We start from the raw sequence: 27,141 nt of genomic DNA, 5'->3' as shown, positions 1-27,141 counted from the left end.
CTATCTATCTATCTATCTATCTATCTATCTATCTATCTATCTATCTATCTATCTATCTATCTATCTATCTATCTATCTATCTATCTATCTATCTATCTATCTATCTATCTATCTATCTATCTATCTATCTATCTATCTATCTATCTATCTATCTATCTATCTATCTATCTATCTATCTATCTATCTATCTATCTATCTATCTATCTATCTATCTATCTATCTATCTATCTATCTATCCTATCTATCTATCTATCTATCTATCTATCTATCTATCTATCTATCTATCTATCTATCTATCTATCTATCTATCTATCTATCTATCTATCTATCTATCTATCTATCTATCTATCTATCTATCTATCTATCTATCTATCTATCTATCTATCTATCTATCTATCTATCTATCTATCTATCTATCTATCTATCTATCTATCTATCTATCTATCTATCTATCTATCTATCTATCTATCTATCTATCTATCTATCTATCTATCTATCTATCTATCTATCTATCTATCTATCTATCTATCTATCTATCTATCTATCTATCTATCTATCTATCTATCTATCTATCTATCTATCTATCTATCTATCTATCTATCTATCTATCTATCTATCTATCTATCTATCTATCTATCTATCTATCTATCTATCTATCTATCTATCTATCTATCTATCTCTCTCTCTCTCTCTCTCTCTCTCTCTCTCTCTCTCTCTCTCTCTCTCTCTCTCTCTCTCTCTCTCTCTCTCTCTCTCTCTCTCTCTCTCTCTCTCTCTCTCTCTCTCTCTCTCTCTCTCTCTCTCTCTCTCTCTCTCTCTATCTATCTATCTATCTATCTATCTATCTATCTATCTATCTATCTATCTATCTATCTATCTATCTATCTCTATCTATCTATCTCTATCTATCTATCTATCTATCTATCTACCAATCTATCTATCTACCAATCTATCTATCTACCAATCTACCAATCTACCAATCTACCAATCTATCAATCTATCAATCTATCAATCAATCTACCAATCTACCAATCAATCAATCTACCAATCTACCAATCAATCAATCTACCAATCTACCAATCAATCAATCTACCAATCTACCAATCAATCAATCTACCAATCTACCAATCAATCAATCTACCAATCAATCAATCAATCAATAAATAAATCAATCAATCAATCAATCAATCAAATCCCTCACTTCAGCGTCAACAACTCGTGAGCTCCTCACTTCCTCATACACACTCTTATTCTTGTTGTCTCTGGTACTCCGTGTTGGGAAGCGTTGTCGGCACTAGCCGCCATGATTTAATGGCACATAATTAGCACAAAACGGTCCACGAGTCTAGAAGGTCGCACGCATGCATGACGTCAGTGCGCGCTTCTTCCGGCCTTCTTCCTTTTTTTGTGTCGTTGTCCTCGTCGTAGAACCAACTCATCCGAATTTAAATTTCCAAATAAGCATCCTATTTACCCATCTCCCCCCCCTTTTTTTTTTTTTCATCTGTGCGGGTTTGATGTCACTGGTATGTTACTTCACAGTGGTGGTGAACGGGTTCCGGCTTTACTACAGTAAAACGTTGCCCCAGTTGAAGCAAAGCTGCTAATGGAGTAATAGACAATCCCGGTCACTACTGAAATCACGATTTGGTTGTCCGCGAATTCGTGGTTTTGAGCGGGATTTTAGTAAAAACATGCCGTACCAGTGAGATACTTCCCTGAAAGCGTGTTACCTGCAGTTTAGAGCGGTACCGCGAATGAACGACTGACGGAGTATAATGAGAATCATATGAAAAGCTGTGCTCGGGGCTAACCTCTTCCGGACAGGGCTCTAAGATCTTGCTAGAGCTGTTTCTTTTATTGGGCTGTTCGTTTTCGGTCGAATGACTTCTTCATTAGAGTTATTTTTTTTTCTTTTTTTACTGTAGCAGTTTTTCTCTGCAATGGATGTGACTGGGAGCTCCTCTGCGCTTGAAAATGTGGTGGGCGGTGGAAGTGAAGTTTGCGCATATATATTATGTACAGCGCGCTAACAGCGAGTTCAACTTCATTTAGTTGCCCTTGAGAATGACGGATTCTAACTGCTTCGAAATACGTCAGAGGCAAACACGGTGGACTCAGACTTTAGAACGCCGCGGTGGTTCTCTTTAAATCATTTTAGTCGAGGCAGGAAAAGGCTGGAAATACGATAGGCGAGTGCTTTGCTCTCTGTACTGTCAGGGCAGTTTGGTGTCGTCGTCGCTGGCTGTATGTTCGGCTTTGTTGCACAACTTTGGTGTTACAGTAACAGCGGCGGAGCCAACTTAACGGCGTTGTGCGGAAAAGCCCCCTGCTCCCCCTCAGAAAAAACAAAAAACAAAAGCACGCACATTTCGGAAGCTTTTGTGAAAAAGAAGTCATTTTGCGTTGCTTCCAAGCTTTGGCAGTGGTGCAAATATCATTTGAAGCGCAATGAAATAATTGCGCAGCCCCCTCCGTCAGTACCCTCCGTCCGCTGCAGCGGAACACAGTACTGGGCCGTCTCGCCTCCTCGGCACCCGATCCGTGTTTACCCGGTTTACCTCCAGCTTTTTATGCGCTGTGCGCCATCCGCGTCCGCACCGCTGCGCCCCTGACGATGAAAGAGTGCAACGGTGTCTAGCACGCGCCTCGCTAGGTGGCGCCGCTTGTCTGAAGCGCGTAGCCGCGCGGTAAACTACGTCTGCCATGACGTCTGCCCTTCGACTCGCCAAGAGCAGGTTGATGTTCCGCTTAGCGCGACATGAATCTCGATCCTTCGCCGTTGGCTCCCACCTGGGTTAGGCTGGAGCTTGCGTTTGAACAAACAAAGTATTTGTTACCCATTGCCATAAGTAACCGCAATTGAACGAGCGTATAAAGTAAACAATCAGGTCTTCCAAAACAAAACATAACCAGCTATGTGAAACGATTTCCCTGGAAGCGCAATTAGCAAGGATTAGATGGGTGATATCGTGCTTTAGGACGGTCCATGAGAAGACGCAATGTGACCTCGTCGTCGGCGTTTCCCCTTGCTGGTTCTTTTACCTGTTTGTTTTCTTTTGTACCGTTGCGTACGTGCGTCCGTGTTCCTTTATTCGGTAACCAGCGCCTTCGCTTGCTTTCAGACCCATACCGTTATTTGGAATCGCTGGCACTCGGCCCTTGCCGCGGTGGCTGGCGGAAAGCTGGCTTTCCCGCATGCCTGCGCCGCCTAGTGGTTCAGCTTGCCGCATGGGAAAGCGCGCTTAGGGAGTTGCTAATTCAGGAATCGTGACCCACGGGCTTAAGAATCATCGTGTACCCGTAATAAAAGTTGTACAAATTCATATAAATGTTCCTACCGGCCTAGAATTATATCACTTCTTTACTTGAATAATAAACAAGAAACGCGTTTTGGTTTATCTAGTTTTCACTAGAGCGCGCTAGCTGCATAGCAAACGACATTTGTTTTTTAGGTGTCCCTAACATCAGCACCTAAAGCTCGTCTTAAATAAAGTTTATTCCATCCATCCATCCATTTCAATCCAGAAGTGACACATATCTAAAATAAACGAGCTAGGCCGCTAGGAGCATCTCTATTCTATGTATTTGTAAAACTTTTCGTGTTGGTGCATGGTGGTTGTTAAGCATGTGGGTCATGAAGTAGTAACTAGGAATGCCCACAGGCGAGTCCCCCTCAACAATAAACTAACGCTACTACACTTCCCAGAAAGTGGTAAAACACGAAAAGCCGGAGTTATGTTTGTATCATGACTTGTATGCGGATTCCTGATCGCAATATACTGACATCAGAGCTGCTCAACCCTCCCGGTTCTTGCACTTCGTCACCTCGTACTAGACATGAGGTGGACGGAGTACGCGGCAAATGGAGGAAAAGAAGTGGTTGGTGTTTATTTAGCCAATTCGTGCTGGTCTGAGAGAGAGAGAGAGAGAGAGAGAGAGAGAGGAGAGAGGAGAGAGAGAGAGAGAGAGAGAGAGAGAGAGAGAGAGAGAGAGAGAGAGAGAGAGAGAGATCTTCCTGCACCACGGGGGAAGAGTTGACCAGAGTGGGAGTCTGGGAAAGTGCACAAGAGGGTAGCGTTACGTTTCTTCGGTATCCTTCCCTACTCACTGATGGGTGCTCGCGGGCACAGCGTCGGCGCTTGCTTGTCTTCATCTGTAGGTGTAGCCCGAACGAGTTCGCCCATATTTTATGGGTTTCCTTAGCGCGTGTTTTTATAAAGAGGCTGCTAAGGGATGAACCAGTCGGGATGTTTGTACCTTGCACTTAGAAACGCAAAAGTGGGCTATAATTTTTTAGCAGCGGAACTTTCCCCTCCCATCTACTCTGGCGTAGTAGCAGGAAAGGGGTTCATTATTGATGACCAAATTTAATGGACTCCGTGCCCGGGAGGCAAACGGTCCTCACTCGAGGTTAGCGGTGGAATGTGGAAAAAAGGACCGTTAATGTTTGATTCGTTGATCGCGGCCAGAAAGACGTCGGGGTCTCGCGTACAGAGCCCGCTGGCCGAAAATTTCTTAATCATGCTTAATGCTTCAGAGCAAGTTCTCTTCCCGCAGGTCAGGATACTGTCGTCCCATGGGGACAGACAGCAGCCGCTGTAGCTACCATGTCCCGGGCGACATGTTTCCATAGCAACGTTCTTTCTTGTTCGCGGTGCATTCCTTAGCTCTGGGACATTGTTTGACAGTCTTCACACTCCGACAGAATGACAGAGCCTCTTTTACAGGGTGGACTACCGGCGCTCTCGCGCTGAATAAACCAGTGTGGGGAAATTTTTGCCGATATACCGGATATTATCTACAAATGTTTAGTTGCATATTTTAACTCAGCGGATCGAGCTACGACCAGGGCGATTTCAGCTCCACCGCGTGCTAAAACGCGGACATTCTGGGTACATTATTTCAACTTGACCTAAGCAACAGGTTTTCCACTTAAAGTATATCGTGTAGAACGCCGTGCGTAAAACGCGCCAGCCCCAAAACTTCATCAAGTAGCGTTTTGCGTGCATACACCCTTGAGCAAACGCACAGGCCAGTGTACGCAACATGTCAGTGGCCTGAATGGTATAAGACCATGCAGGAAAGAAAGCTCGGGAGAGGCCCCGCTAGCCACCGGCTCATTGGGAGGAGTGTGGAAGAAGTGAAGTGATTTTTTCGCGGCCATCGTAGGAATGTATGACCATGTACAGTGCTCACGGATTGAAACGCGACACTGCGAGCGCGTGGCCGCGGGCACATGCAGCGCCGCCCGTGGACGCCCGTGGAAGCGAGGTGTTGCATTGTGGTATTACCGCGAGGGTGAGGGTGGTTTGACCGTAGGCTTACTGCTTCCGGTGGCCAATGAGCGGGAGTGTGGTTCCCCCTGGTTCCCCGCAGCGACAGCGGGGCGCTGTAAGCCCGGAGCGCTTAGGGTGCCTCACGGTGTACACACCGTGGGGTGCCTCGATGCGCGCCCGCTCCGCGAGGCACCCTAGGAGCGCTGAATCGCGTTTCTGCGCCGACGGTAGTCGCCCGGCGGTGCGCGCAGCCAATTTCGCGACATCGTCTGCTCGCGCGCTCTTGCTACCGATGCGTCTGTGCGTGGCGCCCGCATGAGGTTTTGAGAACGTGCAATGTACGGGACATGATTCCTATTGGGCTTACTACTTCGCGACCCACAGGCTTGGAATCTATCATGCACCGATACGAAAAAGCTTTACAAATACATATCAACGGCGTAGTTTGCTTATTTTAGAGTGATGTAACTTCTGTGCTCAAATAAAGAGAAATGAAACCCTTGCTCGCTACACAGCTAGCGCCATGTAGTGAGAACTGTATAAACCACAATGCGTTTTTTTTTATTTTTAATTAAGTCTCATAGAGTCTCCCTTAAGTAAAAAGGCGGCTCCGCGCGTAACACGAAGGCCAGTGATGCAGTTCTCTTCATCGTGGGTGAAATTTCTTTCAGTACGGAAACCGGGCGTTTGCCGCGTTCTCATCACGTGGGTCTTACCTTGCACTCTTTGGAGAAATATGGAAATGACCGAGCTCTCAGTGAGCTCGCTCGCTGCTTCCGGAATTATCTGGCGATAGAGTGGGCGCAGTTGTGTTTTTGTTTCTGCCTCCTGATTTTTTTTTTTTTTTTTCAACGGATCTGAGGAAATGAGATTCAAGTTTTCGAGATCGAATTTTTGCTCGAATTTCGACTAAGGCGATAACTGTCACTCCGTTTTCGGCTCGATTGCTTGATTCAGGAAATTTGTTTAAATGTTGTGTAACGCTCATACATCTTCGATGCCGTCACCAGATGCTGAATGGTGTTCTCTAGACATTCTCCTATCCCCCCCCCCCCCCCCCTATTCCTCTCCGCCCCTGCACCCTCGTCAGCTATTTTTTCAACCCGCCCACTTTTTTATTTTTTAATGCGTGAGCATTCTATGACGAACGACAGCCCCAGAAATTCCTCCGTCCGTCCGTCGCGTCCGTAACGCGTGACACGATGTACTCAATAAATATATTACATGCATTTGTGTAGTGTGTAAGGTGTTTATAAAATGCACTATGGACTTTTATTAAAAATTCAGTACCCTTTCACTCTGTGGAGAAGGCGAAGCTGTGGTGAGTAATGTTAGAGTCGTCTTAGCGGCCAATTGTCATCTATTTTGGTTCCGAATAGTTCCGTTAAAAGAGCAGATGCAGCCGTTTTATGTAACCATACCCCCGCCGTAGACGGCCATGTATTGACAGCGTACAGCAATTCTGTAACGTTTACAACTTCACTTGAACTAATTACAACAAAAAAATGAAACTCGGCGTAATGGTAGAGTCGTCTTAGGGAATCATTTTCGTATAATTTCTTTCGGGATAATTTAGATAACGTGAGTTAGAGCCGTTTTCTGTAATCATTCTTCATCTGTAGGTGGCCACGCTTCACTGCGCGACACGCAATGTGGGAAAGCCAGATTACAAATACCAGTTTACTCCGACCCCCTTAAAGTAGGCTTCACCTGTAGTTGCAGCTGCTTATCTAAGATCAATTTTTTACAGGGGCAATATTAGTCTCATATCAAAATATCAAGGCCTTTCTTTATTCTGTATGATGTTTTCGGGGCGAAGCCCCTCAGCGGCTCGGGCTGTCGGCGTCTGATGTCGTCGTAGTGTAATGTAGTGACGGTACTAAAACACCGGGACGCTCATTTTCCACCGCCTCGCGCTAGAACGTTTCATCTCTGTTGAAAAAACGCGTACTAGAAGAACACACCGGGACATTCGTTTTCCAACGCCTCGCGCTGGAACGCCTCGTCCTTCAGACACGCGACTTATAGCAAAGCTGTATGCCTCTACCCCCAACGATTTCATCTCCGTGGGCAACTTATACACTGCATGCTTCGCTCCTCCTTAGATTTCACATTACGATTTCACCTCCGTGGGCAAAAACGCCAAGGCGCCAAGAATGCACTCACACACTGCATGCTTCGCTCCTCCTCGGGCTTCGCGCTAGTTGAGATGGCCCGGGATTTTTTTATATACTGGGAACCGGTTTTTGCGCGACGGAGAAACCAGCAGAGACTGCCGTCACGGGCTCACGGCCAGCCCTAGAACAGCTCCGTATTTAATAAAGGGCCTAGGACTTTCAAAACACACAAAGGTGGAGGTCTGTCCATGTGGAAATGAGCCACCGGAGAGATTGGTTTCCACTATCTGACGATTCCCACTGAGGCTTTGTACAAATTTTCCTAATTTTTGCGCGCATCCGTGCAGCATTGAAGCCAGGGCTTTTCTTATTGCTAACAGTGACAACAAGAATGGCACACATTTAACAGCCAAGCTGTTTAGCAATCGTTATTTTGCCTGTCCGCAGTTAAAGGAGGCTTTGCAGGAGGCTTTGCTTGCGCCCTGCTCGCGCATCCTTCAATGAGTTTGTCGAGAGCTGCGACTGCGAGCGGTCGCACGAAGACTCGCTCCCGTGGCGGTTTCTGGGCGCCAGGACCCCACGCACCTTTAAGCCAACCGTGCCGCGGTTTGGCACCTTTTTGGCCTCCGGGCCCCCACCAGGGATCGTGCCGCGATACCCCCCTTTGTGCGCTGCGGTGCCTCTTAATTGTAATCTAGTTTTCCTTTTGTCTTATGTATGCTTCATCGTCTGTGTAGATAAGTGTAAATAGACTTCTTTTTCTTCATCATCTACTTGCCTCGTCTCGTCATCGGGTCCTTCACCACCCTCCACGACGACGCCATTCACCTCAACAACGAACCTAACTTTACTGACACTTTAGGGATTGGGACAGTACTTCTCAAGTTATATAATTAACTACAATCTATTGATTAAACGTGACACTGAAAATACTGCCCGCACTCCACTGTACTGGAAACGTTATTCACAAGGGTTTTTTTTTTCGAGTAATGTCATTGCTCTTTAAAATCTTGGGGCATGATAGCTGGGACACCCTCTGTATATAATACATCAAGGCCTTCACTTTCGTACCTTTGGGGCCCCAGCGTTTGTCACAGAAACAAATGCACACACGCTCGGAACATTCCCGTTCAGGTGATCGGCCAATGACGATGACAGCTGCCATCGTAATGTGAAGACGTTAATGACCCGTTCGGCCAATGACGATGACAGCTGCCATTGTAATGTGAAGAAGTTAATGATGCCTTGAAAGCAGTCCACGGCCTATTAACCCACGCTTTGCCTAGTGATGGAACACCAGGTGATGGGTGGTGAGTATTTCAGGGCATCAATCATCAATTTGATAGAAAAGGGGTTCACCCCTTCTCAGCCCGCTCCGCCTCCACCGGCGAAGAGGGGAGAAGCAACCACGGTAATGAGGAACGGAGTGACCGCCTGTTTAGGAGGTCCGAAGCGGCTGCGGTATTCATCCCCACTCATAATTGTTGTGGTGCCAGAGGTCGCGGACATGTTTTTGCTTATACGTAGAACGCTATGCGTCGCCATGGTTTTCTTGGAGGCGTTGCGTTGGTGCGCTTCAATGCGTCCTCACTCAAACTTACAGTACTTCTGCATTTTCTACATTCACTTCAATATCTTTCCGGAAACGGTACCGTCTGAGTCCTCCGTTTGTCGATGAATATAACTCCCGTTGTTACTTTATTATCAAATTAGATGATGCTGGATGATTGTCAAGGTTCAGCATAGCGGCCGGTAATAGTTTAACGATGTTACTCGACCACGTGATTAAATGGAATGCTACAAGAAGTTCGCCTTCAGTGCAACCACAGGAATCGTCCGTTTCCGTCTACTCGTTGCGATCCCGAGGCCGACGACTGCGGTCGGCAAAACAGACGCACCCGACGCGTGGGTCCCGGACCAAGCCGAAATCAAAGCGCGGTGCCAAGTAGTCGGGGAGGCCCAAACACGAGTAGGAGCAGCAGCAGCAGCAGCAGCAGCGGCGGCGGCGGCGGCGGCGGCGGCGGCGGCGGCGGCGTCCCGCATCGAGCGCCGACGCGGGCCCTTCGGAGAAGCGGCGGGCGCGCGGCCAAACACTGGAGGGAAGTGCCACCGGAGGCGAAGAGCCCGCATCCCCATCCCGCGGCGGGGTCGCTCCGCGGACGGCGCTCTAGGTCGCGCACCGACGCGGTTGCCGCCTCCTGCGCGTCGCAGTCGGCGCTCGCGCCTCGGTCGGCGGAGTCGCGGGGCTGCGCGCGCGCGCCCGACCCAGGTCGTCGCGAACGCCATGCGGCCCGCCGGCTTCCCTCCTCCGGCTGCCGGCCCCTGATGCGGACCCTGGCCAAGGAAGGCCGCCTGCCGCCCACGCTGGAGGAGCCCCCTCCGGCGTCGGCGGCCAGGGCGTCCACGGGCGAGCCGGCCGCTGCGCTGCCCCCGCCGCGCTCGGTCAAGGCGCGATCGCCGTTCAGCCGGCTCACGCTGCACGCCTCGGACGCCGGCGCGGCGCTGTTCCGCCACAAGTCTCCCTCCAAGTCCCCCACCCGGGCCCAGCCGTCGCCGCCGCCCCTCAGCAAGGGGAAGCAGTCGCCGCCGGCCAAGGGGAAGCAGTCCGCGCACGCTTCCCGCGCCCAGCAGCAGCAGCAGCAGCAGCAGGGCGAGACGACCAAGGGCAAGGGTCCCCTGTCCTCGTCCTCGTTCGCACGCGGCCTGCGCTTCCAGCTGAAGCGGCGCAACACGACTTTGGCGGGAGACCTGCGTCCGGACCAGGGCTCAGGTCGGTGTGTGCCTCCTGCATGGGTCAGTGGCGTGCACGACCTTTTGGCGCTGTCCCGGTGCGCTTTGGGTGCTGCTCTCTGCTCCGAAACGCAGTGGCTGTGATGGCACTTTTGTTTTCTGCCCCCCGACGCTTCGAATTCACCGTTCACCCTTTAGGTGCGTATGCCGCGGTATATGTTCTGGAGCTGCATCATGCCAGCATGCTACCATACAGGGAGGGTGTATGTGCTCCAGAAATATCTGTCTATAACATATAGGTGTGTCGAGTGGAAGTCGTAGACGTGTTTGCAGGGTGTCTGGGTGAAAACTCTTGATCGTGGGTGTCGGTAGCCTAAATTCGTGCTTCACTGTACGCAGTTTCTTCGTGCACTACAAACACCTTTGTTTCGAAAGCGTTAATCGTCCATTCGAGCAACCATCCTTTTTACTTGATGCTTCTACCGCAAATTTTTCCTTTTTTTTTTCGTTTTTGCAGGAAATGTTCAAAGATCTGCGCCTACCGTATACATGCTAGTGGAGCATCGAACGAAATGTTCAAAACACTGCTGTCATGTCCTGAACGCATCAACGCGTGCAGTTTATTTCGAAGCCCACTTTGGCCGACTGTCAGCGATTTGAAATCGGCATCTCAGTCGCCGAGCCCAGTTTGATGCCGCTCCAAATCAACTTTCCGCGCATCCGTGTCATTCTTCCCACAGATTATCCTTCCTATATTTATTTTCTGTACGGGTATAACCTCTCGTAGTTGACAAGCTTTCTTCTGCGGATGGAGCGGCTGTGCGCTGCGCATTTTAAACCTTGCGAAAATATCCCCGCTCGCTGTGGCGCACTGGTGTCAGTGTCTCATTATTGTCACCACACCGCGCGTATTTTCGGACAAAATTAGCAGCCTGTGCTTTAAATTTCGCGTGCGCATCAACACGTACAACTTTCCGCATCTGAAAGGCTCGGCGCGACGCAATAACCGTACATTCTTTTTTTCTTTCCCCCCCCGTCACCCACGCCGTGGAACATGCTCGTAAAAGCGCTATTAAGAATTCGTTTACTCTTATTGCGTTGGGCAGCTGCCACAGCTTTGCCTTTTAATGTTTGTTTTGTTTTTGGATGATTCTGGGATGATTTAAGCATGCCGCGTTAAGTTAATACGGCCGTCATACGCAAACCAAGAAAAAATGTTCAAGAAAACGCACTGCCGGAATCATAAAATGGTCACATACGTTTAATAAAAGGACGAATTGGGTCCAAGGAGATTTTGTCTCTCCGCAAACGCCAGCCGCTACTGTATGCACGCCGTGTACCCAAAAATAACCGGCCGAAGTGCTTCTGCCCCCTGTTTTTGAGCCATCTGGGATTGGGTGTTTCTTGTTGTTCTTGTTCGTGACCCGTCTTTAAATTTTAAGATATATGCGTTTTAAGAATTATCTTGGGCTCATAGTCACTTAACTTCTGATATTGCATCTGGCACGGTTCTTCGGCAGGGGCGTTCATTGTCAGCGCCGTTAAGTTTTAGACACATGTGCAAGCATGCGAAGAGGCGAAGACTCTCGTATGGCATGAAGTTTTTGCGTGATTTTTATTAGAGTGTTTCACCCGAAATACTGTTGAGGTGTCAACTTCTTCGATATTTCAGTAAAATATGCTGTTGGGCTAGTTGGTTCATTGCTTAAGGAAAAACGAGCGCAACAAACGAGGACAGAAAAAACGAAGAACGACGAGACAGATGCGCTACTAACAACTAATTTATTCCAATGAAAGACAGGGATATAAGTAGCTTGTCTACAAACACACAAACATACACAAAGGATAATACATCTAAAAAAGATACTATAAAAACAAAATAGCCACAGCTCAACACAACAATCACACCTTTTTATAGCATGTTGTCTAGGATCCGGTACTCCTTCGAAAACAGTGATAGCGATGCTTCACTGTTTCAGTGGATCAATGAAGCATCGCTATCACTATTTTCGAAGGAGTACCAGATCCTAGATGGTGTGATTGTTCACACTAGATCCACACCAGATCCTAAAAGATGTGATTGTTGTCTTCAGCTGTGGCTATTTTGTTTTTATAGTATTTTTTTAATCTTCCATATTCACGCCCCAAAACAAGATCAAGACGCTAGCTGCTTGGCAAGAAAAATAAGTAAAAAACGTCGCCTTTACATGTTTGGCTGCCGCAGCGCCGTGCCCTAATCTCGCTGGTAGCGCCGGTGGCTCTGAGCAGACCGCGCTTCATGTACCGAAGGCCACGCGCTCGTGCGTCGTTAAGTTTTGACTTCTACGCACCGCAACGACTTTGCAAACCAGACAAGGGGATACAAACATCGTTTAGTGGCGCGGAAGCAAACAAACTCCTGCCTTTGGCGCCAGTTCTATCACCGCACGCTTTCGTGTGGCGGGAGAATGGTCGCGGACTAAGCGCAGCTTCATTAGCGTCTTTTTTTTTCGGGGTCTCGTGTGCAGACAGCCAGTCTTCGCCCGTCAAGCGGCTGTAAAGAATAAAAAAGTGGGACCTGGCTTCACTCCACCTGTCAATTAACCCGTGAGAAACGTCTACCAGCGCGACGAGTTAATTTCTCTCGTTACGTGCTCGCCCTGATTATTAGCGAGCGCAGTAGTCACTCTCCATGCTGTCGCCGCCGGGGGGATTACTGTTAATTCGGTGATGGCCATGGGTCATCGAGTTGCGCGCATTAAGACGTTTCGTAACGACTTTTCGAAGATGTTTTGCTCGAGTCCCTTGTTCGTGTGGCGAGTTTGAGAAACGAATAGAGTGATCGGGTCTTGTCTAGGGGAGACCTTGACCTCGAGGCAGTGTTGTCGCCAACAGTCGGGAGAAGAAAAAAAAAAAAAAAAAGGAGCGCTACATCAGCATCTGAACGGCGGGTCGGAAGTGTCGGTCGATGTCATAGCGCGGCATACGGCTGACAGCTGTTGTGCCGCAGCACCGTGGCGCGTGTCGCACTGGTCTGTGCATCGCTTGTTCCGACAGCGGCACTCCGCAACTGCTGAGCATGCGTCTCTGTGCCCGTTGCTTTTCTTTTTTTTCTTCTCCGCACGCTGCGGCACTGCGAGTTAGGACGCGGCAGAAGGGCGGCGTCACGCCGGGGCCCTCTCGCTTCGCGTGCGTGCCTCGTCTGGGCCGGGCCGATACAAGCCCGTCGATCACGGCTGTCTAGTTGCGGAGCACGTCACCCTTGGGCTCGCTCTGCTGCTTGCATAATGGACGCCTCCCCGTTCCTCGGCGATGTATCCACCGCCGCGCGTCTCCTCTCTGGCGCGAATGGGTTGCTGCAAAACTCCGGGTCAATTGTCGCGGGATGTGTTCTGTGTACCGCGAGCGGGATCACGTGAATACCGCTCCTGATCAGGCCGTACGTGGCCTTGGGGATCGCGACAGCGGTACTGGAGTCTCAGTGAGATGCCCGGCGTTACTACGCACGACGATTGAACGGATGTTACTATCCGCGCCTTACCCCCCCCCCCCCCCTGAAGGATGAACAACAAGAGTGGTGGGGTCACCCATTCGGCAACGTGAATCGAAGAAACTGGGCGGACAGTTTTTTTTATTCGATGGAGAGGGAAGTAAGTCATAGAGTGGGAGAAGTATCCACGCGGCCTGCTGTGATTTTGTTTATCAGCTTTGTTTTGCTACCACTGGCTACCAGGAAGTATCGGCAACGTCGCTATGCTGCCCTTGCAGCCAGCTTAATTTCGCAGCCTCCTAAAAGAAACCAGAGGTGAGAGGGTTCATACGGGGAAACGGCAGCCGAAACAAAATGCAAGAATTTTTGACTGTGCTATGGCTAAGGCGGATTTGAGGATTTACGGTGGGTTTGAATTTAGTAGAGTGACTCTACGATGCCTCTTGTGATGTCCCATCGTTGGCCGTGAAATTTCACACACAAAGTTTCGGAACACTGTATATAGGAGATGTGAAACAGTGCCGGTTCAGGTTATCCAGATCGCCGTTCGAGTTATTTCTGTAAATTGACCCGGAAATGAAACAGATTGCGTGACAACTATGGATTAAATGAGTTAGCAGAGACGAAACTTAGCAGAGACGAAACTCCATGGATTCAAATGTCAGCGATGAAATGCTAGGGTCAGCATAGAATAATAGGCGAATGGTAACGTTACTGTTGCTTTCGAGGCCCAGATGTATTGGTTGTTTACGCAGTTCCAACTACGTTTGTTTAACGAAAGCGGGAAGGTACATTCCACACGTTTTGTCACGCAGTATAAACACACATTGTTCATACTACTATTCGGAACCAGCATCACATATCCTCGCAGTAGGCGATAAAATGATGACAAATTTAGCTAGTATGAGAAATCGTTTGCCGAATAGTACTTATCGGCTTGCGGTTCCAGAAGGCCCGAAATGTGCGATACGGAGCAATTCGTCTTTGCTGTCCGTCATCCACAGGCGCCCCCCCCCCCCCTCCTGCCCTTCCCGAGGTCCTTCATCCGAATGTTCTGGTGAGTGCCTTAATAAATGGATAAAGTATAAAGGCCGTTAGCTATACGACGCCTGCTACGAAGAGGCGTCGGTTTTGGTCGCTGCTCCCTTCCGTGCCGCTTCGCCGCAGGCGTCCCCAGCCTTGCGGAGAAGGGACGCCCACGCTGTTGTCCCGCCGAGCGGATGCCCGGACGTCGTCGTGCTGCCGCCGCTCGGCGCAGCATTAGCGCGACGGGAGACAAATCGCCCTGGACGCGCCTCGCCTTTTGTCGCGCGCGCACGCCTTGTGTTTTTGCGGCGTTCGCGGCGGGTGGCCTGTTTCTCTCTTGTCCGCTCGGCGTCGTCGACTCGGAAAATAGGCCGATCGCCGGAAGAAGTGCCGGGAGAAAGGTGTTTTTGCTGATAGCTGCAGTGTGTTCCGGTCTCCCTGACAAAAAATACCACGTTACGAGCGTATCTTCTAAGGAAAGGACGAGCTCTCTCTTCCTCTCCTTCTCCCCCACCCCCCTCTCTCTCTGTCTGTCTCGTGGGTTCAGATATTGCTACAATCGCCGGCGTCTCAGCTGTTGTTGCGACACCCGCTGGCGATGCTGTAATCGTGCCGAGGATGGAGTGCTTCCGCATTAGCACTGCAACAAACGTCGTGGCATATATGGCCTGTCAATGTAATCCGGGTTGACAAGTCGCCTTTCGCCTGCCCCGAAGCTTGTTTTTCCGTCTTTTATTTATTTGTTTATTTGTTTTATTGTCTTGTGGGCTGACGGCGAGCCGAGGTCCCACTTAAATTTAAAAGCGCTTGAGTATAACGCTTTTTTTTAGACATCAAGGGCCGTCCTACCAAAATCGAAAATTTTCAGCGTTCTTATATAGAGTGCGTACCTCCATGATGCACGTTCTTCCTTTTCGTTACCCGCAGGCTGAGGAACAAAATGACTCGTTCCACACTTTGCTCAGTGCTTGCTGCAAACACTGTCTGACACGCTCAGACACGCTGGAAGCTGTTTTTCATGCAGTAAAAGCTCGTTAATTCGAACCGCAAGGATACGCTGTCTCAGTTGGAATTAATGAAAGTGCGAACTAACGAAATCGAGGAGTAAAAACCGTACACAGCGATAAGGAAGCAGTAAGACACGTCAATTGCTTAAAAAAATATTGAAAAACTATGTGATTCCCTTTTGCCTTTTGCCCTAAAAGGCCACGCCGAACATTTTTTGCTCTAAGTAGTGGATATGGCAGCATCGCCTTTTTTTTTGTTTTTCAGTACTAAAGGAGATACCAGCAGTATTTCAGCTCACCATGACTTTCGAGCTTACGGCTGCACAGCGTGCTGAGCCCACCTCCTCACTGCAGCGACAAGCTTTGCGTTTCGAACTTAAGAAATGATGTCCTCATCTTTCAGCGCACCACTAAGCAGTGCAGTCGCGTTCACACCGATGTAGTCCGCAAAGAAAACGTCTTAGAAATCGTCCTCCATGGGGGTTTTAATTGGTTTTACCCAATTCTACCTTCTCTTTCCGTTTTTCACTACGTTCCGGAAGCGATGCACCGTCGTGTGGAGGCAGCGGGTGCGTTTCTGTAGCACCAAACGGGTCGCGTAGTTCGAATTATCCGTTGGGGAGCCCACTCACGTTAGAATTAGGGGGCTTTTTTTACACATCGGCTTTTATGGGAGTTTGGCCGGACCAAATTGCACTGTTATAATTATCCTTAAATGCCCTACAATGAAAGCAAAGACCAGTTTCTCGGTTGGTGTGGGGGTATAAAACATAATCAGTTTTTATTCCCCCTCACCCTATTTAGTCGGGGGGGGGGGGGGGGAGCCAAAGAATGATCCTTATGGAATATTTCAGAATCCCCAAACAATCTGTATGAACTGTCTGAAAGACGATCTGAACTAAAAAAAGAATACGGTCAAAGATGGTGTGCGAGAAAGTTATTCATTCAATCATTCATTCATTCATTCATTCATTCATTCATTCATTCATTCATTCATTCATTCATTCATTCATTCATTCATTTACAGTGCCTACAACGCCCAAGGGCCACGACAGGAGGGGATACAAAACACAAAATATGATGCAGGAGATAAATACATTCATGAGAGAGACCAAACAAGCACAATGATCGATGCGTTCAACGCAAATGCCAGTGTATTCAAGTGCCTGTGAACCTAAGCGAGACGAGGCTTGACGTGGCAAAAAAAGGAAGAAAAATACCTGCAAAATAATATACCACCTTTCATTTCAACGAAAAGCGCGACAAAGCGTTAACAAACGTGGATTGCCGCATGGAGACATATCTTCTGGTAATTTGTTCCAATCGTGTCAAGGTTTTGGGAAGCATGAACGATTAGTTTTGAAAAGCGCGGCATAGCACCGTCCTACAGATCGCCTGTCATGGTGGCGAAATTGCGGGAATTTGGCTGTCAGTTGGTTCCTCGCGCCTTATATTCTCCGAATGCTAATTTCAGCTTGTTCGTGAACTTCGAAACTTGATTAGGCAGGGGAAATTTTTCGTCCTGCGAAGATGCCGTCACCGCTGTCAATGTGTATTTCGCTGCTCGTGCGAATAGCTAATTCCGGGAAGTGATAAAAAAGTTTCAATCTCGATAGACAAAGCGTGTAGCCCGCAACAGGCAATGTTGAGAAATAGCACTTTTTTTTCTTTCAGGAAAGATACTTCACCTTGCATTTTACCACACTTTTCGAACAACCGTCGTATGGACATATACAGTCCCACACGGGTGTTGTGCGACGGAAACTAAAGTTTTATTTAAACAGTTGAAGTCTCGAAAAACCGCCAGAAAGCGTTCAGATCGATAGTTATTTGTTGACTATTAGTTTCACTCTCACTTGACGCTGGAGCTGCCGACGTTACAGATGTCGAGGTGCTTGCGGCTGGGACTCGTAGGTGTCAAAAATAGCCACTGGGTCACTGTATACGATATATACACGCACGCACGGCGGTCGCCAGGGCTTCTTCGCTTGTTGGCTGACGCATCTCGCGTGGGGAAGTTCTGGATCAGTTGAAGCAGTGCTTTGGAAGCCTTCCTTCCCTTTTGTGGAACTCCTACCACCTTTGCGGGCACATTTTGTGCTTTTCGCTGCCGGGGCCAGCTCGTTCGTTGTCCGTAATTTAATCGGGTGCTGCTCCTGTCGCGGTGCACATTACACCTACGCGGCGTTGCAAGTGGTCTCGGAAGGGGCCCCATATGCGGGCGCTTTGCAGGGGCCGCCGGTGGCCGTGGCACGGTGCCTGGCCGCCCTCCGAGCACGGGCGCTAGCTAATCTTAGCCGCCCGCAGGAGCCGTGCCAGGGGGGCGGGACGTAATCGCGTCAGGCCGGCCGCGGTGCGTCACGTTTCTCCGAGTGCCGGCCGTGACAGTCCGGTGCGTTCCACGCCGCTGCTCGGCTGCCTGGTGACGATGGCCCAGCGGGAGAACCTGGAGATACCCTGAGGGGACCTGCAGAGCGCCGGCAGAATGTTGCGTGGCAGCTCTGCCCGAGCCTTGCTCCGCTCGGGCGCTGCTCGAATCCGGCGTGCGACAGGTGCACGCGACGGTCGGAGGAACCGAAATACGCGCTCGGGGTTTGTTTCGTTGCAACATAGAGGGCGGACCGTGAACTGAGTTTGCACTATTACAGCTTTAACGAGGGTGCATTGTTCCAATTCTGCTCCTGGGCCCCATCATCTTCGAGGCGTCACAAAGCTCGTTAAGCGCTGAAACATGGGTGAATTGGTTTTCTTGATGTAGTAGATCAGATTGAACGTCTGCATTTGCGTTATCCACTACCGCAACGACCATGCATTATAGGGTTTGATGGTTCCCGCAAGGTCTTCATTTTATTTATTTTTTTAATCGGCGTGTCGCCGCGCATAGCGGGAGTTCACGTCTGGAGGGTTACCCCGGGGATCGGTTGACCTGCAAGTCATGGTGGTCGGCTGGTGCTGTGCAGAGAAGCTTTAATCTGCTCGCAAATTTATTCTCAGTAGCGAAGTTCTTCGTCATAAGGCGGGAGCCAGAGTCTAACGAGATATTTTCTCCAGGTTTTCGCTCCCTCTTGCGACTGGCGCTCGCGCATTTTTTTACTTGGGTGTGATTGCTTAATTAAGTAGCTGCGCGTGTTGTGCAGCAGCACTGTTTCGGGGACTCAGTGCGGCCTGCGAGGCCGTCTTTAGGGACCATGTCCTGTGGCTAAAGAAACGTGTGCGGTAGCGTTTCGTCATTTTGGCAGTGGTTGCCGCATTCCTTCGCTGGGGCGATCTTTTTGCGCAGCACCTAAATCATCCAGTTTTTCTCCTCTTTTCTGGCTACGAGTCTCGAGCTTCGTCTTATCGTTATATCTTCCAGGCTGTAGCGGCAGCCAAGGAAATTTTTCAGACCCTCTCCCCGAGAAATGCGGGATGCACTAAGGTGGTTGGCACTAGCATAGTTCCATGGCAACTGAGGAGGTCGCCATGACAACCATTCGTCTTCACCGCTCGTGGCGACAGTTTGTGTCCGTTCCTGACGTTTCCCCCCAAGGTAGCCTATGCGGAGTATACGTCCAGGATTAAAAATAAAACGTACCTGTAAGCTGTAATTATTGTTGCTGACTTGCCTCTTCGCAACTGGCGAAGCTGTTTTCAGAGGAAGACACAGAGAGATAAACGTTTATTTGAGCTTTCTAAAGTGGAAGAGGTTCCCTAGTCTGTATTATAGTATGTATTATAATATGACGTATTATATTACTATATTATTATATTATTACTGTATTATAATATGAGGTAGAGTTCCTGGTTGTGAACAAAACTGACATTCAGCTGAGTATTGATTGGGAAATACACGATACAGGCGAACTGGGTGAGGAAAGGTATTGGTTTGTAGTCTGCGGAGCAGCGATTCTTCTTCCTTGGAGAGTGCAGGGTGAGGGGGAGGAAAGCGTTGTCTGTCGGACCCAAGAGTGGAGCCCTAGCGGAACTGCGGAAGTCTTCTCTCCACTTCAGCAGCAGAGTTAACCGTAAGAGTAAGGCGTGTGTTGACTATCTTAGCTGTGTGCAGTAAAAGGGCTTTACAGTGGTTAAAACTGCAGCAGGACGGCAGGACTAAGAGCCAGTTTGCATCAGCACCTGCACAGTGAAGGGGTGACCATGAGTAACGTTTATTGAAGCCGGAAAAAAATAAAAATAAAGAAAGGTGCGTGGCCTCTCCCTAGTCCGGAAAGCCGCACGCGTCCACGAAACAGCAGGAACAGGAAAGCCGCACCGCGAAGGAGGAGGAGTATGCGGGACATCCTTGCCGAAATTATTGCTTGTCACAGATTCTGAAAGTACTTGTGATGCGGAGTAGGTTTATGGCATGCCAGGGCGTGTTCGTAATGAAGAAAATTCCGCCCCGTATATAGGCGTGCGGGCGTTGAAAGAAACCCATAGGTAGCGGAGAAATTCCCTCGGCTCTTAAAGTCGGGTGGTTTTACTTTCCGTAGCTTAGAAGAAAGCAAAAGCGTTTCTTTGAATTTTAATTGGTACGAGTCACTTGCAAAGGTTTGCCAGCAATTCATGGGAACTTTCAGGAACTGTAGGTCGCCTATGACATTTCTTTTTTTTATTATTTGCCATTACATGGTTCGCTTTGTGTGGAAGAGGAAATAGTTTGGACGTACGTTGCGTCATTTTTTCCCTATTTTTGTATATTAGTAACGGATTTATCCCTAAATGAACAAACACCTCGCCTTGTTACGCCTGCTGTGGATTTGTATTGATTGATTGCAGGGTTTTAACGCGCCGACGCAACAACGGCTATGAGGCGCGCCGTAGTGGCGGGCCCCGGATTAATTTTGACCACCTGGGGATCTTTAACGTGCTCCGACATCTCGTACACACGGGCGTTTTTGCTTTTCGCCGTCACCAGAAAAGCGGCCGCCACGGCCGGGAATCGAACCCGCGACCTCGTTCTCAGCAGCGCAACGCCTTAGCCACTGAGCCACCGCGGCGGGTGCTGTGGATTTGTAATTTACCGCCAATATGTTGAGAGGCGCCGACAAGGAAGTAGAATATTTCCCCTGGAAACAGGTCTCCCGAGCAATGCAGTTGCATACAGTAGCGAAGCCGACTTAAACGCGCCCTGTGTATAAGCCCGCTATACAGTGACACGGTCTTCGTAAGGTAGGATTCGTACATTGACTGTGTGCATTGCAGTGAAGCCTACTTTCAAATTAATCCCCGTGTAAACGATGGCAGCGAAGAGAGGCCAGATAAAATCGGAACAAAAATAAAACCCAAATAAAAAGACTCTCGTCAAGTTTCGTGACACTAAATGAGCCAGGTACGAAAGCCCCAGAAGACTCCGCGTAGCTGCGACGTGTGTGGTCAGAATCATTCGCACTATCGGATAACTCAGAGTAAAATTTTTCGTAAGATGCTTTTTTTTTTTTTTTTTTTTTGCTGTTGCTGGTGAACTCCCGTAAGTAAGCCGCTTTGAGTGTGGGTTCAGCAGTGATTTACTGTATATAAAACTGAGTTTGCGGTAAGCGATAATTGCGCCTCTGCATTTTCCGTACCATGTCGCCCGATAGCGTAGAAGGGAGTTATGCGCTAAACTAGAGCGGAAACGCGGTAATTGCGTACTTTTTTATTTGCGGGTGCCCACGCCGGCAGTTCACTTCTTTTCGGTAGATTTCGTTCGTTAAACACCTCGTCTTCGCTCCGCATAGAACTGCCATGGGGCCGCGCGGGGGGCTCATATTTTTACTCGCATTTCGGACGTCCGTGTAACGCAGCTTCGTTACCCGACAGAGGCCATTAAATATCGCTTATTGCCGAACAGACGAGCGAAGCAGTCGATGAAGGCCGCTGTCAGGCCCCGTGCAGCCGGCAGCAGTTATACCCAGATCTTTTTTTCGTAGTCCCGTTTGTTACGAGCAGTTTTCTCGTGTCAACATGCAACATCAACTAGCCCAACAACATGCTGTACTTTATTTACCCAGATTTTTTTTTTTTTTCTCATCCGAGTTACGTAGCATTTGGAGCACGTTCAGGAGGTGTGGAATATCGACCACAACGCTGTTCACACATGTAGATAACAGCTTTACGCGCCCCGAACGTTTCTCGTAAAGATTTTTTTAAAGCGAAGGTTTCAGCCTTTCACTGATGTCTGTGGTCCACCCTAAACGCACTGCAGGAAAGCCAACTTCCTCTGACGATGATGATCGAGGGTAAAGTTGAGAAAAACTAAAACGCTTTCCGCGCTCAGAATCTATAACCTGGGTCCTTCGCGTCATGAAACCGACGTCTATCCGATTGCGCCATCCCGAAATCAAGTTGCTTCTCGCTTCTGGGCTGTTTCGTTTGGTGTTATACTTAATTTTGGAAAGCTTCGCGCTCCCCGATCCTTGTCGTTTCGATAAAGGAGTAGTCTATTTTTCTGTTGTTGTTTTTTTCGCTGTTTCGGCTACGGCGTTTTAGCGGTACCGCGCGTTCCAAACGTTGGTGCCATGACTGCTGCCTTGTCGGGAAAATTGCCACGCTCCTCTCGCGTCAGCGGCGTGATTTAAATTCATCCTCGCTTTAATATCCTTAGCCCTGACGACACAGTTCGTTTTTTTTTTTTTTAAATACCGTTACTAATAGTAGAAAGTTTTCCCGCGCGAAAAACCTTCATTCATTGTTCACTCCTTTCAGCAAATCTTTCATAATTCAATAAGGTCCGTCTTTTCTATCGTTAATATCGACCCAGCTCCGTTTCGTCAGTTTTCCGATCAAAGAGCCTTTCCGTCGATAACGTCGGTCTATTTCCTTCTTTTCTGCTTTCGCGTGCCAACCAGTGAGTGGACGTGACGCATCCAGGCCGTCCTAAAAGTCCTTCGGTTCTGCAATGCACGTAACGGTTCTCTTTCTGTCTTCTCTATTCTCTCTCTCTCTCTCTCTCTCTCTCTCTCTCTCTCTCTCTCTCTCTCTCTCTCTCTCTCTCTCTCTCTCTCTCTCTCTCTCTCTCTCTCTCTCTCTCTCTCGCCATCTCTCTCGCCTTCCCCCCAGCGAGCGGGAATAACGTCACCTTGATATCGAGCAGGGAGGTTCCGCAGGGTCTCCTCATGTTCCTCCACGCCGTCGACCCACGTCTTTTGCTCTTGACGTTTCCTGGAAAGAAAGGCTCTTTTCGCGGCGGGGATTTCTCCTGTCGTATATAACAATATCCTTTATCCGCCTTTTCATCGGCCCGTCACTGTCAGTGGCGCAGGCTGCTGTAAAGGACGCAGGCTGCTGCGTGATGCTTGCGGTTCCGCTAGCGAGTGGCTCTCCTTTATTATTTCTTTTTCCCGCCGCTTCGAGCGCCGGGTCTTGACACGCTGCACGCGCGCGCCGACCCTTAATTAGAAGCAGCGCCGTTGTGATATCGACCCGGGAGAGCGCGGGACAAGACGAGATGAGTGGACCGGCGCCGCCTACGATGGCGCTTCTTCCCTCCCAACAGCTCCCCCGCTGGCCGACGACGACGACGCCTCTTGAGTGCCACAACATCACTTCCACGATCTCGTCGGCTCGCCTCATCGTTGGGCCGTCGGCGTAACCGTGATTTTCAGTTTTGTTATTGCTACGTTTCGGAGTGATATGCGCAGTGGCTGCGGGCGGCGGTCTCGGAGACTATACGGCGTAAATTGCGTCATCCCGGAAAGTGCTCGTAGTCCATACTCCCAGGTTGCCGCTCCTTGTTACAGTTTTAAAGGTTTCTTTCTTTTTTTTCGTCTATACAGTGAAACGGAAGATGGCTTTTTTTTTTTTTTGCCGGTTCATTTCCCTTTTTTTTTTGTGCGTTTGTATGGAAGGCTGAAATGACAATAATCTGCGCGGTTGCCTAAAGCCTCGGGGAGGCGAGCGCCGAATGGGGAGAACGAACAGCGGAGAAGAAGGGGGACGTAATTTCAGCGCTCACCGCGCTTGCGCAGTGAGGGAGCGCGACGGTGTTCGTGCGGGACTTTGCTTTTGTGTGTGTGTGTGTGTGTGTGTGTGTGTGTGTGTGTGTGTGTGTGTGTGTGTGTGTGCGTGTGCGTGGATGTGGATATGTGTGCGTGTGCGTGTATGTGCTAGAGAGCGAGCCATATCCGTGCTTACGCCTTTCTGAATACTTGTTATTTTATTTACGTATTGACACTGCAATCACCATTACATGAATTTTAGCAGGATGGTTACAAATAATTTTTTTTACAATGTTGGCACTCTAGAATACATACAACAAAACAAAAATAAATACAACAGCAAGATTGAATAATCAGGTAAATTTGCTGCAAATAACAATAGGGACGGCTTCATGACTTGTTTATTAGTTAGTTCATTCCACTGAGTTACGGTACGCGGGAAAATGGAATTTTTGAAGCAGTTATTTCGCGACCGAAAAGGGGTTATTGTCAGTTGATGCCTTCGGCTTGTGACGTACCCAGATGAAAATGAAATGATATCGGAAACATCAAGCCTGTAATGCCGTTTCATTAATTGGTAAATAAATTTTAGTCGTATTAAACGATTTCTTTCGGTAAGTGAAGGTTCGTTGGCACGGTGTAAGAGTTCAGTTATAGAGGTGCGTCCAAAGCTGTTAAATATAAAGCGAGCTGCCTTTTTCTGCACGTTTTCCAATTTATTTATGTTAGCTTTAGTGAAGGGGTCCCAAACAGTAACCACATATTCTAACATCGGGCTAATGAAATTTTTGTACGCGAGAGTCCGCACCGCAGAATTAAATGTTTTATTTTTTTTTAAGCTCTTCAAAGAAAAAAAATAGCTTTCGGTTAGCGATTGCAATTACGAAGTCAATGTGTTTAGTTCGGTTGAAGATCAGAGACACATCTTCCTTTATTTTAGAGGGAAGCTGTGTGCGGCGAAATGACAGGGATTTTCTTTCCCGTCTGTCAACAACTACAAAAACAGCCAGTGTTGCATAAGTGGGTATCACTTATACAACACTCACTTATGGGGGTTGGCCAGGCAGGAGTTCGTAGAGGCTTCACGCGCAATGCTAGGAATGCCAACCTCCTCTAGCCCAAAATCTTCCGGTATGAACTGGGTTGACGTCGGGCGGCTAAAACTGGTGAATACCATGATCGAGCGTAAGGAGCAGCCGAGCAGAGCATTCCATTTGCGTTCTGCGCAGAGTATGGGAAGGCCAAGTATCGTTCGGACGTTTGCGGTGCAGTATTCTTATGAGGAGAGGTGAAGAAAACAGCAACGACAATGTCGGTGACGGCATCGGGCGGCTAAACCCTACGAAGATAGTGTTCATGAAAAGTTTGGACTACAGCACTATACTAGCGGTTTTCATCAACCAACGTAATTCTTTCGTAAAAACTTCCCTCAAACATCCCTTTGAAGTTGTAGCCGAACCGGTCCGTGTACGTGTACTGGAGTGATCGCAAAACTGTAATCACCCGAATCCCAAAATTATTGAAAAAGCACACTGGCTAGGTGAATTGGTGTGTCCCTCTGGTAAGTCATTTGTGGTGTTTCTGTACAGCTTCGCTGACCACTCCTTAATTTTTACCTCCATGTTTCTTCCATGCGCAGGAGCTTTCTTCGCATTTTTTCTTTGTGTTTCATAAGAGGAGGAGCGGTCGATCGCAGCGGTCGAACGTGGTATGTGTTTGGAAAAAAAATGTTAGCGCTCGTCTTCCTTGTAGTGCCGCTTCAACGCCGTGTGCCCAAGCCACACGATCACCAGGAATCGGCGTTTCGTCGCCGTTTCCCCTTTAATAAACAGAGAAAAGAAAGGCGATAATTATGTTGCTGTCTGTACTCCCTAGCGCTCATCTCTGCAACTCGAGAGGCGAATCTCTCTCTCTCTCTCCCTCTCTTCTATCTCTTTCTCCTCCGCCTTTTCCCTAAGAGCGGGTCCGAGTGCTTTCGAAGGCGTTCTTCGCAGTAATCGCGGCGTGAGCCGATCCTAATGCAATTTCGCTGTTCGCGACTTGCTCCCGCAGCGGGCGTTCTTTTGTTCCAGCCGCCATTGATTGATTTGCTGCTGCTGGCAGCGCTCTCGTTGCAACACTCGTTTCGGTGCTTGCCGCAGCAGCAGCCGTCCGACAACGTTAACCAAACATGCTGCACCGTGTGCGCGCGCAAACAAACTACGCAAATGTGTAACCTCCGAAGAGGGCACTTGTCCCCGGGTCTCTCCTTGTTAAGCCTAGCGGGCCTTCTGAGCGGAACGGAAAACCTTACCTTGTATTTTGTTTTCTGTGGAACTCGTGTATGTCTCGTATGGACACGGCTGCTGAAACGTACTCGTTACGCTCGCTTTGGTTAGGGTAGGGCCCAACTGTGTCACGTTCTGCGCTGCTTCGCACGATCAAAGTTTGAAACTACTTAGCTGATTTGGATGAAGTCGGTGTCACTGATAAGAGCGAGCGTAACTGAAAGCATTTATAGAGGCGGAACTACGCGTTAAAGCGTCAAGTTTTGGAGAAAATAGTTATCAATAGTGACTCGTCTTGTAAACCCGACGTTCCTTATACCCGATGTTGTGAAGTTCTTTCGAACTTTGCAACGTCGGGTCCAGTGAACACGGAACTTTCTATAACAATATCTCAAATTTTCTTTTATTAGTTTATTTTTTAATATATCAATTCCAGTATGGTGATATGTATTTGAAGATCCGTCGTAGGCTGAGTTTGGTATTAATCTTCACAGCCTTAAACTGTTTAGTAAAGGATGGCTGGGGTACGTATGAAGGTGCAGTGGCGTACGCAGCACAAGACAAAGCTTAGCTGTTCGGATTTTTCACTTCTGATCTTTTTTTTTCTATGATAGGAATAGCGGATCAGACTTGTACGTTATCGTTCAGTACACCCGAACTCGTTGTTGTTAATATTTTTACGCCAAAATTCATTCGAATAATGGTTCATGTTTTTAAAGTATATGTTGTTTATGTTTGAACTTATTTCCAGGAGGCCGCAGGAATAAACTGCTAGTGAAGATTTTTCCTAAAGACTTCTTGGTTTTTCTTTTTAAACCTTTATAAACGAACTGCGGTATTCCGAGTCTAGAAATAAGGTCTTGCATGCTTACTAGAAAGTTACGCCACGAGGGAGGAACCGGTAGATGAAAAAAAAACCGGAAGAAACCAGAAAGACATTAAGTTGCGTTTGTGTGCACCCGTATTTCTGGTAATAATGATTCCGATGGTGCTGCGACAATCGGCCAGTAGGTATCGTTGTGGGCGTACAAACTGGTTCGATCTGGTGATTTTCGCATCACTGTCGACTTCGATATGGCCGCAGTCAACGGCCGTTGTTGGCTGGGTGTCTGTCTCGGACGATCTAATTCCTCAGTCTGGAGTTGTGCATCATAGCCTTTTATGCCACGTAACTACGCGTACTCTTCTGATCGTAGCCGCATCTGGAAAAGTTCCAGTATTGCATTGATTGTTTGTCAGTAATATCGCACTAAACATGCGGCTTTTAGCTAATCAATTTAACCAAGCTACGTGCCACCATAAAAGTTGCTCAAAAAAAAAAAAAAACCTTGGGCGGAAGGTTGATAACTTA

General features: G+C 48.4%; 1 protein-coding gene across 4 annotated transcripts in view; it reads left to right on the top strand.

Moving 5' to 3' along the window:
• Positions 1–27,141, top strand: part of Snf4agamma (SNF4/AMP-activated protein kinase gamma subunit) — a 345,435-nt gene that overhangs the window by 200,880 nt on the left and 117,414 nt on the right. The window contains exon 1 of one of the 4 annotated variants that reach the window (XM_077700003.1): positions 9,176–10,166. The exons of the other annotated variants lie outside the window; for them this stretch is intronic. Within the exon in view, the coding sequence (XP_077556129.1) occupies positions 9,191–10,166 (976 nt within the window). The 5' untranslated portion in view covers positions 9,176–9,190. Of the gene's footprint in view, positions 1–9,175; positions 10,167–27,141 lie in introns of those variants that run through there. 4 annotated transcript variants of the gene reach the window in all.

Source organism: Haemaphysalis longicornis, unplaced genomic scaffold (genome assembly GCF_048455015.1).
Source record: "Haemaphysalis longicornis isolate Haplotype H1 unplaced genomic scaffold, Haemaphysalis longicornis Haplotype H1 scaffold_2, whole genome shotgun sequence".
NCBI classification, from domain to species: domain Eukaryota; kingdom Metazoa; phylum Arthropoda; class Arachnida; order Ixodida; family Ixodidae; genus Haemaphysalis; species Haemaphysalis longicornis.
The sequence above is the reverse complement of the archived record's forward strand: the minus strand, read 5'-3'. Positions and strand labels throughout refer to the sequence as shown.